The following is a 12,941-nucleotide window of genomic DNA, read 5'->3' as shown; positions in this document are numbered from 1 at the left end:
GCACCTGCACAGACACCAACAGGGCAATGAAATTGTTTGTAAAAGTATGGATGAAAACAGGGCCTGGATTCCCACCAGTGGTAAATTCCATCTTCCAAGGACAAGAATTAACCACCTCTGCTTCCTGGGTTTTGAAATGCCATTCAGTGGTGGCAGCAGAACCAGGCTGGAACAAGCCTTGCTGAGGTGCTCTGAACACACAAACACGTGCACAGGGGTGGTACAGATGAGAGAAAAGAGCAATCTTTATCTTTGGCTAAACCTTCTAATTTATAGGAAATGGTTGGAGGACAGAAACAGAACCAAAAAGATGTTGCCAACCTCTCAGATGTATCATTTACTTAGAAAAACAAGACTGGTATACAGAACATGGTGTCTTTTAAGAAAGTCAATCTCCACTGCTCATAACAATACCCAATTTTTGGTAACCACTACATTACCAATCTTGGAGTATAAAATGGACTTGGTACAGGCTCATGTGTCCTTTATTAGTCTTTTTAATTCACTGCAGCCTCAGAGAAGCCTTCAGGTGTGTCCAAAGCTGCCTTGGTGTAACAGGGACCAATGCAGTGAATTTCCACATGATGACACTTGTTTTTAAATAATCACAGTTTTCTTCATGAAAAAAATGATTGTGTTATTACCTACTTTATGTAATTAACAGCAAAATCTGCTTTGAATTCCAATATTCCCACTTTTTCTGAGCTAGACCACTCGTGTCTTTACTCAAGCTTTCTACCACCTCCATCTTCTCGGCAGGGCTTGTCAGCAAGCTCACTTTGGACAGAGTACTGGCATTTCCCCCTGTCCTGGCCCAGGAGCAATGCCTGCAGCAGCAGCACGGGCTGTGTGCCCCAGGCAGGTGGAGCAGGGACAGTCTCAGCACAGATCCTGGCCAGGCACTGATTCCCTGGAGGAGCCAAACCCTCGGTGCTCGTGGTTCTTCCACCCAGGTGAGAGCAGTGAAAATGCAGATCCACGCAGCTCCTGCAGGGTGTTTTACTGTACAGTCAGATGCCAAATGTGAATATTTCTTAACAGCACAAGCAGAGCCCTTTCCTTTCAACTGTAATATGCAGGACAGCGCCTTCCTTGCAAGCAAACCTCCGATTTCCTGCGCCGCACCACCGCGGGGTGACAGCATCGTGCCTGCGGCTTTCCCTTCTTGCTCAAAGGGGAAAAAGGTTAGATCCCAGAGAAGAGCAGTGCAAATCCCAGGATGTCAGGCTAACACTGGCCACTGACAGCCTCTGTGTTGAAGGAAATCTGTGTGGGGCTCATCTGCTGCAGCTGAGGCATCCTGGCTTCCAGGGGCTTCTCGCTCGCTGACTGCATGCTCTGGTTCCTCTTCCTCAGCATCTGTCCGATCCCCATCATGGGGAACCTGCCCCTGCTTTTCACACAGTTTGGGCTGCCCAGGGGGTTGCTGGGGACCAGCTGGGTAGGGGACACTGCCTCCTCCTTTGCCTGGTACGCTTTCTCTTCATAGGTGAAAGAGACCTGGGTGGGGTGGACGGGGGACGTGCTCCCCGGGGGAAAGAGCGGCGACAGTGTCCTCTCACTGGAGCTTTTGTAAGGGAAATTCATTGGAGAGCCCAAAATTCTGTACTGGTGAGAGGGGGAAACCTGGTCTATTTGGTCCTCCCTGTCCACTGACTCGAAGGAGTGCACGATGTTGAGGATGAGAGGGGAGTCCTTGGGGCGGCCCCCGATGCGGGACGGCTCCGGCTGCGGGGACTCCTGCCTCTTGAGGAGCCGGGGGGTCCTGGGGGGAGCCTGCTGCACCTCCAGGTATTCCAGAGAGCTGGAGGTCACACAGCCTGTCCTGGCTGCCAGGGGCTCATGGAAAGGGCTCACACCACCGCTGGAGTCTGCAAGGCAATGGGAGAAGGAAGCAGGAGAGCACACTGCAGTTACCAGCACTGCCCACAGCCACAGGAACCTGGGGATGCAGCAAACAATCTGGGATGCACTCACAACCCAACTCCCTCACCCTCTGTACTAACACCATTGCTTCCCAGGTAATTTATCTGCCTTCTTCCTCACAGGCAGGAAAAACTTAAGGCTTAAACTCAAACAGGCACTTGAGAAGGAAAAGCACAGATGTCTCCAGCTGTTTGTATTAATTATATCCACACCACCACACCCACACACACTGAGGAATCTCACATTTCTCTTTTCTCAGTGCCACTTTGTGTGGCTCTTGCTGGGCCTGTATTCCCTGACACACTTAGAGACACAGGGGAGCACAGTGAGTTAATCCCTGATGTCTCTCTTTGCATTTTGGAACAAAGTCTGGTCCTGGTTTCACACATGTAAATATGGAGTAGCAGCACTGGCCAGCACAGGCTGTTACAGTTGGAACAGATTTGCTGCACCAACTTCAGCAAGAACCTTCCTCCAGCATGGGCTGAAAAGAAATGGAACAAAATCTTTGCAGGATTTGGCCCAGTCAAACAAAACAGCTCGTGGAGAAGATCTGCCCAGCTCCTACAGAACACTTGCACTGCCTCGTGCCAAGCTAATCACAAGCAAGCACGTTCTGCTGCCTTGATGGAAAGCTGTCCAAGGAACCTGACTGCCAGGCCCTCCTAATTGAATTAACTGGTAGCTATTCCATCCGTTCCCTGCGTCTCAAATCATCTAAAAAGGATCTGAAATAATTTAGCTCTGCCACCACTCAGGTCTCAGCCACAAATCTCAGGTGTATTTCTTGTGGAGGGATGGTCTTGTCAGGGGGTTGAGACCTGAATGGGTGAACAGGATGAAATCTCACACTTGTCTGGGAAAAGTAGAAAGAAGTTCATTCCGACCATTTCTTTCTAAAACTGGCAAAAATTATTTAAGATGTGCCAAAATATAGTCTCCATAAGCAGAGAAATGCTTTAGCTGAGATCTGCATGATTTTCAGAACAAAAAGAGCAGGGAGAAACATAAAGTATAGTAGAGGTGGCCTTTGAGTCCTAGCAAAATAGAAGTATCGTACTTGAATATCTGTATAGAGGCTTTGCCCCAGAGGTCCCGGTTGTCCTTGATGGGCTGCAGCTGCAATGTCCTTAACTGGGCAGCAGCTGTGACCAATGGAGATAACTGGGATAAAAGGGGGCAGGTTGGCCAGTGTGGGAGAGCCTTGGAGGAGCCCTGAACTGAGAGAGGACAGCATGCAGAAGAAGGAGTCTGTGCTGTGAAGATCTGCAGCCATAAGAATGCACCGAGGAGGTATGGGACTTTAGAAATAGGATAACAACAATATGGGACTCTAGAAATAGAACAACAGCAATAAAGAGGGGAAAAAAATGAACTAGATTTTCTTCCCCTTGTTCCTTCCTCCCAAAAGGAACAGTAAATCTGAGCAAAATGAGCATTTAAAATTTTTTTTACATTTTTTTTTAAAGGAACTATGTCCCATTCCTGCCCAGCTCTCTGGAGTCCTGCCACCCTACAGCAGAGGTTCCCATGCCGCCAGACAAACACGACTTGGGCAATTTTTTCTCACTTTGAGCACAACAAATGATAAATGATCAAGTCATGACAATGAGCATGAAAGCATCACAAGCCACCACTCTGAATAGCCCCCTGACACCTCAGTGAATGTTTTCCATCACTGTATCTCCCCTCATTTAGTTCCCTATCTAACACAGGCTCCATTGCCTTGCTGCTCCTCAGTGTGTCCCATCCAGGTGTGCATTGCCCATTTTTCCTGCTCACTCCCTTTTTCCTCCACTCCTTTCTCTGCCAGCAGTTTTCACCCAGCCCTCTCAGGCTGCCCTTTGTGATTAATGCTCTGCTCTCCTCTGGCTGTCACATCTTCCCCTTTCCCTGCTCACCACTTCCCCCCTCCTTTTCCTGATGCTGAGTTTGGCAGTCCCACCTGCCTTTCCTTGAGGCTGCCCCTTTCCCATTCCTCCCAGAGGCTCCTCAGGGAGGTCAGGGATTCTCCTTAGCCCCCTCTGAGGAAAACACAGGGGCTGGTAGAAAGGAGCTTGGCTACCAGCTCTGGTTCCTCAGTGATCCAGGGTGGGTGGTGATGCTTTCAAAACAGCAGCGTGAGCGTGGAGGATTTCGTGTGAGGACGTGTAAACAGGGGAAGAAGCTGCCTTTTGAAAGCACTGCAGGAATTCTGTCAAACAGAGAGGGAGGGCTCCTGACTACTGAGCACCACTATGGATTCCTCAGGGCATTTCCCTCCACGTGGGCTGACATTATCCAGGCTCCTTTCCCACACCACCCCTGAAGCGACAAGGAAAGCAAACCCAGAATTTTTACTCACAAACACACAGCACACAGGACAGGCTCAAAAGCACCACACCTCACATGCAGACACAGACCCACCATGGCCTTGCTCCCACTGACCTTTGTCCGAGCCCCCGGCCTTGGCGACTTTCCGGTCCTTCAGCAGAGCCTTGGTGTTCTGGATCTGTGAGATAAGACAGGAAGAAGGCTGTCTATATGAAACTGGACTTTTCTCAGTTTTCTTTGGGAGCTGACGGTGAAGGATCTCCCCTTTCTTTTCTTGCTCTTTGAGTTTTTTGTCCTTTAGGTTGTAAAACAAACAAGAACAATTTGGTTTACTCAAGGGAAGTTGCAGTGACCCCCAGACCTACAAGGTGGATTAATCACTGTGTATTTACAAGGAATTTATCTCAGAATAACTAAATCCTCCATGTCTCATTTGCCTCTGATCAGTTTGCCATGATTTCATGGCTCCCATCTGCTCTGACATTCAGGCAGGTCTTGGAAAATTAAGGGACAAGGAAAACTTTTCTCTTGGAGAAAGCAGATGAAGGTTTGTGCTCCTCCATACCTGAAACACCCTACTTAAGCACCAAAATACCCCCTTTGATTTCTCTTCACTCCCTCTGAGATTTAAAAAGGTGAGCTGCAAAGTTTTAAAGAAGTTTAAAGCCTTTGAATCATTTCTCTTCTGTCCAGACAAGCTCTGGAGGAACACAGCCCTTGCTTTTACAGCATCTCTGCAACTGCACAAGACATGGAGGGGGAGAAAATTACTGAGCCATCCCTTCCCTGAGCCATAACTCCTGGCTGTGATGGGGAAGGCAGCTGAAGGAGGAATTGCAAGAAGAAGATAGGTTTGATCTCCAGTGATGACAGAGGAAAAACAGACCCTGGGAGCAGAACTCTGAAGGGGAAGCCAATTTTCAAAGCACTGTTTTACAGGGAAAATTCATTGCATCTTCTTTCAGTCACTGGATTCAGCAAACTGCTTAACAGCCTTTACCTGCCACTGATTTCTAGGGGAGCCCAAAGCCTTATTTCACATTAAAAAAAATATTTTGGTTGCTTTGGGGTTGTTTCTCTGGTTCTCATTTAAGCAACACGTTTTGCTCATCTGATTAGAAGGTCACTGCAAGTACAAGTCTTTTTAAAAAATGAAGGAAAGTTCCTTCCCCCAGTTATGTGCCTGTTTTGTCTGGTAATTATGCACTGCCACTCTTGATTTTCTTTTTCAAGCTCACTGATATGGAGTCTATGAAAACCCTCAAAGTGAAGTGCATAAAAACATGAGAGAAACAAGAAAAGAAAGATGCAGAAGCTTCTCCTGGACCACTAAACAGCTCTGGAAGCAAGACAGACATGAAGAGGCAAAAATCTGGACTTATTATGAGCATTCCCAGCTCAGATGGAGCCTGGCTCCCTGCACAGACACTTCTGGGCACTGCTGGGCTCATCAACCTTTCAGGAGTTGCAGAGTTGGAAAGAAGAGCTTCAGTGACTCACAAACCAGAGCTTTTTGTTTTTTAATATTGAAATGGTTGACTTGGGAGAAGAAGAACCTGAGATCCTCCTCACTGGAGGAGCCTCCCTTTGTGCTTGTGTGTTTTTGCCCCCCTCCATCCCTTATCCCCTGCAATTCCTCTTCCTCTGGCTGGCTGCAGCTGCATGACCCTTCCACAGCCACCAAGGAGCCCGTGGTGGAGCTGTCCACCCCTGCCCACCTCTACAGGTGCCCATCCATTGGAGCCATGCTTGGAGCCACGGTGTGGGCCAGGCACTTCACTCCTGGGGAGGGTGAGGCAGCAACAACACCAAAACCAGCAGCAGCAGCAAGAACACTGCTATAATACTGTGGGATTATTATTATTATTATTATTATTGGTAACCCCTACATTACCTGCCTCAGCAGCCAGGGAAAGGTGTACAGCTGATCCTGAGCCTCTGGACGTTCCAGGGCTGCAGTATTTTTAGCCTGATGGTGCAGGAGCCAAGCTGCAGCTCCTCACCTGCCAAGTGCTGCTGCCTTTGCCCTCACCCTGCTGGCACATTCCCTGAGCCAGCCACTCCACACAATGAAAGCACCCCTGGCAAAGGAAACTCACATATCCGGGGCTGCCAATTAATTAATTACTTCACGCTGGATGAGCACTGCAAATGGTCTTGGGGGTGTTTCTGAAAGTGCTAACGTGGCTCAGGACCTGAATCCCAAGGTGCCAGTCACTTGTATTTGAAAAGGGAAGGAAGATTTCATTCAGGGGGGTTCCAGAAGGTTCCCCCTGCACTGCAGAGTGCAGGGCTGTGTCCCATGATGCAGGAGCTGTACCGGTATGCTGAGCTTGAATAGGTTGGGAATTACATCATCCTCTGCTATTTCCTGTCCTGATCTTGACCCTCAAACCTACTCTGAGCCCCAGCAATGGATCTGAAAGGCAGATAAAGGGTGTTTGCCTTGGCCACGTCTGACACAGGGATAGGACCAGGACAGCAGCTGTTCAAAATTACAAATTCCACCTCTGAGCTCCCCTGCAGGGACAGCCATTCCTCCTGAGACCCCTTCCACAAATAAAGAGATGGAGGGAGCACAGACTCCTGCCTGCCTGCCCCTGCCCACCGTGCAGCAGGAGACCTGCTGGAGAAGAGGGGCAGGACACAGCCACTGCCCTTTTCCCCCTGCCTGCCCAGCTGCTGGCAGCCCCCCCTGAAGCCAAATCCTTATTTCCCACGGCTGGAGAGAGGTGGGAGAAATTCTGCTGAAGCTGGAGCTGACCATCCCTCCCCCTCCTATTCCCATGGCAACCTGCAGCTCTGCTCCCTGTGGACCAGTGCTCCCAATTCCTCCTTGTGAGCACAGCTACAGTGACAGAAAACCCTGTGGAACCAGAGGATGGGGTGAGAGCCCACCTCCACCCCCTGCCAGGATGCTCCAGGCAGGATGTGGAGCCTTCAGCTCCCAGTGGCTGCCCCTGTTTTCCAGGGAACAGCTTGAGGAAGTTGTGAGAGCTTTGTGAACTGTCACATTCATTGAGTCTACCCACTGCTGGTCCATTCCCAGCAAGAAGGTTTTGATTTATTCAAGAAAAGAGCGAGTGCTTTGCCCTGATATTTCCATCTGGCTTGCAGTTCAGCTTGCCTTTATAATAAACAAAACCAGCCACGCACAGATCTGCCCCTGCAATTAGATAATCAATCCAGGGCTGAGGAGCAGCTTTTGGAACAGGCAGCCTCCCCAAGAATGCTGCTCTTTGTGCTGGCAGGGAAGACTTGCACAGCTCACATTACTCCTGTAATTTTAGTGCTTGGCAAAGAATCAGCCAGGGAAGAAAAATCCAGCCAGGATTTAATACAAAATACCTTCTCTGCTTGCAGGCAAGAAGACTGGAGAGCAGCAGAGCAAAAGGTTAAATCTTTTGGCTGCCCAGGGGAATTCCTTCATGATGCAGAGGGCTGCCCACATCCCCTCTGCTAAGGAGCAGGGAAAATTGGCTTTGAAGAGTGCTGTGCTAATCCAGCCTCACTGCTGCTGGCAGCCAAGGCAGGGTTGGCCCAGGACACCAGGAGGGTCACCCTGGCTGCCACCCAGCTCTCTGTCCTGCAGCACCAAGGGCTCAGAGCCTCGAGAACACCCAGTTTTCATCTCTTTGTAACACCAGCACCTTGCGCCCCAGAATGAAACTATGGACCCCCCTGTGTTTGCATCATGTTGCTAAACAGAGATTTAAAAACATTTAATTTCTTTAAAAACCCTGAAAGTCACCTTCCTAGTTCCTCTCTTGGGAGTTACTATTTCTTTCTTTGAAAGGGAGTTATTTGTGCTGCACAGGCAGGACCACAGGCGTTTCTTTATCACTTTATCACCATCACCAAGGATGCTCAAATTCAACCTGCTCTCAAAGCACTGCAACAAGCTTTGCTGAGCTTTACCTCATAGGAGTCTTTATTGGCCTTGTATTTTTCTATCTGGTACAGCTGGTTCTTGTGGCAAACACTGTCCTGGCCTTCAGCCTTCTGCAGAGACAAAAGCACAGAAAAGTCAAATATGGAAGATAATTAGAGAACACTGAGGTTTAATTACTGCTTAATGGACTGCACCCACTCCTGGCATTCAGTGGAGGGGCATCAGCTCACAGAGATGATGGATTTGGTCCATTGCATTTTAAATATCATTGTGGCAACGTGAAAAGGACTGAGGGAAGAGAAAAACTGAGATGCTGTTGTCAGATTGGAAGGCCCGAGCTGTGCTCAGGGACATTCCATCAGGTAAAACTTTCAGCTGACTTTTCACTTCAAACCTAAATAAGTTTAAGAGCTCTTAAGCTTCCTCCTGATGTCCTGACTCCATAAACTGTGGTACTGGCATTCCAAGCAGCACAACTAACCCAGCACAGGGGCACTTCCCAACCGACGGTCCTTGGGATATTCTGTAATCCTGGCAGACCAAATGCCACCAAGCCAGGCCACCTGCAGCCTCTTTGTCCCCTCCTCCCCCAGCAGGGGCAGGAGGCAGCTGGCTCACCCTGAGGCTGGCCAGGTAGCGCTCCAGCTTCTTGTTGAGCAGGAAATAGATGGCCAGGGTGTGGCTGGCCCTGTTGGACAGCACGGTGTTGATCACATCGCTGTTCTTGTAGCCCAGCTTCTCTGTCATGTGCAGCAGCACGCTCTGGCTCAGGTCCTCCAGGTGAATCCTGCACAGGGAAGAGGCAGAGCAGGGGTTTTGGGGTGTCCCCTTCCTGGCAGAACACCCCAGGGGCTCAGTAACTGGGGGTGATTAGTTCTCCCAGGAGCAGGCAGGTGTTGGAACCCTGGCTACTGAGAATTTCCTGGTTATTGAGACTTTGAACCCTATGGAACCCTGGTTACTGAGAATAACCCTGGTTACTGAGACTTTGAACCCCTTATGGAACCCTGGTTACTGAGAATAACCCTGGTTACTGAGACTTTCTGTGCTGACAGGCTCTGACCCCCAAGAGAACACTGCATTTTGACCTGATGGCAAATGTTTTGACCCAGGAAAGCCAGGCAGGGAAAGGACAGACACTTGGGAGCACGGGAACTGCAGGAAATAACAGAATTCTCACCACTGTCCATTCCTGATGGGAAATGGCACTGTGATGCTCAGGCCATTTGTTTCCCTACACCTGCCCACTGAAAATCATGAAGATGAGCTGGTTTTGAAGGAAAAGAGGTAAAATCTGGCTCTCTGAAAAGGCCTTTTCTCCTAATCAAACAGCACTGCTCTGAGCTTCACCCCCTTCCTTACCTGCTGCACAGTGTCCCTGCCCTAATTAGCAGGGAATTTCCTGCTGGAGAAAGGGGATGCACAGGATTATTCCTGCAGCTCAGCATGGCAGCACTGCTGTTTCCCTGCTGTCACAGCCATGTTTATGTCTCTCTCCTCTCTAAAGTCTGGAACATCCTCAGCCAAGGCGAGAAAAGCAGAACAGAGGTCTCATGGAAATGCCAGAGCTTTGGCTCAGCCTGAGTTAAAACCAGATTTTTCCAAAGAGCTCTGCTCCTATTTAGACTTCTAAATGGGCTGGCCAGCTTCCCAGAGGTACCCAGCAGCTCCCAGCCATCTCCAGAGAAATGCTGAGTTCCAGTTGTTTCTAGAGGATATTCCTCACTCCTAATACCAAGCCTAATATCAGAGGGAGCTTATTTTGCAAGATTCCTCCCCACTTTTCCCACTCCTGCCCGGGCTCTGATGGACAGGACTCAGACAAGATGTCAAACACAGCCTGGGAAACCTCAAATAACTCATTCCCTTTGTTTCCTGTGCCTATGAACACTCCTTCTGCCCCTGAGGAATGCCTGGGGTTGGGTCTTTTTTTCACAAGTTCAAAAGCAAAACTTATCTTGGCCACTGCACGTTGAGACATCTGGGCAGCAAAAGAAATTCAAGCAATTTCGACTTGAAGTGCTCAGCAAAATGGGAAATTTTTGCTTGCCTTCAGGGAATTTCTTCAACAAAAGCAAGCCTATAAAAAGCCTGGGAAAATATTCTCCTGAAAATGCAGCTTCTGCTGTTCTCCCACCTTATCTCCACGTTTTTCCCTTCCTGCCACGCTCCTGTCTTGGGGACAATGGGAGTTACCCCCATAGGAGTGGAAGGGCACTGCAAGAACATCTTGTGTGCTGATTAAGAGAGGAATTAATCCTTTGCAAATTCAGCAGTGGGTTTTTCACACACCATTTCATCACACCTTTTCCATATCTGCACACTAAGGAAAAATTGGAGAAATTCCATGGAAGCTGACTCCAGTGGTACTTTCTGAGACAAGCTCAAAAGGAGCCAAGCCACACCTTTAAATATTTAAAACTTTGCAGATTATTCTCCCTGTAAAGCTCCAGTATGACAAAGTCTAGGTAGGTGAAGCATGGGACATCAACTAATGAAACAAAAGTAGTATTATTTCTGAAAAATGCAAGAAAGAATTTCTTTAAAGGCTTTTATCCCTTACAGCTTCACATGTCCCCTAAATTTGGAGGAATGATATTCAGAGAATGGCTCTGCCCGTTCTCATCCCCTGGGAAACAATTCATCATAGGGGCCACCTTCTTACCCTGGGGATTGCAGGCAGCTGGGCCACCTTTCAGGGGATGGATCCAGTGATATCCTTAGGCATCCTAACTCCTTGACATCCATCCATCCATCCATCCATCCATCCATCCATCCATCCATCCATCCATCCATCCATCCATCCTCGGTGCAGCCCTGGCTGGGCTCTTGTGCTGCCCAAGGTGGACCCATGGAGGAGATGCTTTTAATAAATCCCTGCTTTATTCTGTAGCTCTGTCCAGCCTCTGCTCCAGGTCAGCCTGCACAAGGCATCAGTCAGAACTGCCTGTCACACCTCCCTATTCCCAGGCCTGCAGCAAATTAATCAGAACATCTGCACCCAGCCCGCCCTGCAAACACTGCAGCTTCCACTTCAAGGAATTGCTCCTGGCCATTTCAAGCAACCCAGGGCCAATTTCTGTGACCTTTAGGATGGATTCACAGTTCCTGGGATGTGTGACACGAGTGGAACCGGAACACCAGGGCCGTGCTGGCAGGTTTTCCCCTCTCCTCTCCTCCCCTCCCCTGCCTGCTGTACCTGTTTGGATAGGTGACATTGGGTGGTGCCCTTCCAGGGTAGTTCTCATTGAGCCATCTGTTTGCCAGGGCCTGCTGGATGTTTGGTCTCTTGGCAGGGTCTGGCTCCAGCAGAGAGCGCAGGAAGTTTATGGCAGCTGTGAAGAGACGGAGGGAAAACCCCAAAAATCAGCTCTGTCATCTGCTCTAGGACTGGCACAGGAGATGAGTTAACACAGGTGTGTGTACCCTGAGCAAAAGCACACTACTAAAAATTAACAATTCCCTTACTGCGAGCTCCCGTGTCCTTGAGAAAATGGAAGCACTGATAAGGGATTAGTAACTGAAACAAACAATGATTTACAGCCACAATGATTTATATACATTATTTAATGCCTGTATTTTATATCCAAAGGAGAGCAGAAAAGGCACTTTTGGCTCAGAGCTCATTTGAAGTATCAGAGCAGGTGAACCAACATTTAATTCATTTAATTCATTTAATTCCCAAACGAGGGCAAGAGGTTGGAGCCAGGTCAGAGGCAAATCCCTGGATCAAAGCAGAAGGAGATGGAGCAGGGCAGAGTGGAGGGAGGGGATGCAGACCTGGGAAGGAAGACACAGCAAATTTGGCTCCCCTTGACATGACAAGGATAAATTCTCTGGCTCCCAACCAACCTACAATCAGCTGCAGAAGGTTTTAGCCAAATTAAAAAGAGTGCAGCAAAATTAACAGGCTCTGCTTTGTTCTCCTGAACCTTCAACTTCCAATGACATTCAACCACTCCTCCTGAGTTTCCTGCAAAAACACTCAGTTTTTAAGCCACGTGCTTCTTACATGACTAGGAGCAATGAAATCAAGTGATCTGCCTGAAACCTCACAAGAAGAGCCCCTCTGAGCTGAAAATAAACTCTGTTTCAACCAGGTCTGGTCTTTATTCCTCAAATTACCAAGGATTATTAATCCTCAATTATCAAATTATCAATTATTTCACTGCTCCTAGGTGCAATTTAAAGAGAATAAAACTCCTGTTGGTGACACCACAGTGGGATGGGACAGGATGGGGAGGGTGGAGGATGAGGAAGGGAGAGTTTCTCCCTAAAGAAACAGGCTTAGACCCAACAAGGGACAACACCCACCAACCTGAGCAACCTCAGTGTACAATATGCTGCAAAAATCAGGTTTCAGCTGGAGAAACTCTGTGTCAAGAAGCTTAGATCTGCAAGAGAGGCTTCCTCCTCTGTATTTACCAGTTCAGCTGGGCTTTTTTCTACTCCCTCTCTTCACAAACCACTGATTTAAGGGAGATGCTTTACTTAAATACTCTCCAGCATTTCTGTTCTTATCCTGCAGCAGCCATGAGGAAGAGCAGCAGGAAGAGCCTACATCCAAATTCCCAAACTTGCTGGAAGCTGCTGTCTGTGTGCCTGGTGTGCCCTTTCTTCACCCCATCCCAGCAAACAACAAATCCTTGTTCTCCCATTGCACCCACTCTTGCTCCAGTGTCTGTGTTAAAAACCTCACACATCCCATTGGCTGTGAGCCACAAAAATCCCTCTCCCCAAACCCACACTCCCTCCTTCATCACCACCATGCCTGGTCTCCAAATCACCCAAAATCTCCTTTAAAAATCCT

At 48.7% G+C, this 12,941-nt stretch overlaps 1 protein-coding gene across 2 annotated transcripts in view; it reads right to left on the bottom strand.

Moving 5' to 3' along the window:
- Window positions 1–313: 313 nt before the first annotated feature.
- HUNK (hormonally up-regulated Neu-associated kinase) overlaps window positions 314–12,941 on the bottom strand; it is a 40,631-nt gene continuing 28,003 nt past the window's right edge. Inside the window, exons 6-10 of one of the 2 annotated variants that reach the window (XM_071417887.1) lie at window positions 11,331–11,466; window positions 8,750–8,918; window positions 8,158–8,241; window positions 4,354–4,534; window positions 314–1,871 (exon numbers count right to left, since the gene is read on the bottom strand). In XM_071417887.1, the coding sequence (XP_071273988.1) occupies window positions 1,228–1,871; window positions 4,354–4,534; window positions 8,158–8,241; window positions 8,750–8,918; window positions 11,331–11,466 (1,214 nt within the window). In that variant the 3' untranslated portion in view covers window positions 314–1,227. The remainder of the gene's footprint in view (window positions 1,872–4,353; window positions 4,535–8,157; window positions 8,242–8,749; window positions 8,919–11,330; window positions 11,467–12,941) is intronic. The other variant, XM_071417889.1, reaches the window with a different exon arrangement.

Source organism: Agelaius tricolor, unplaced genomic scaffold (assembly GCF_023055355.1).
Source record: "Agelaius tricolor isolate 1412-34295 unplaced genomic scaffold, bAgeTri1.0.p SCAF_71, whole genome shotgun sequence".
NCBI lineage: Eukaryota > Metazoa > Chordata > Aves > Passeriformes > Icteridae > Agelaius > Agelaius tricolor.
Note: the sequence above shows the minus strand (reverse complement) of the source record. Positions and strands in the feature narration are given on the sequence as shown.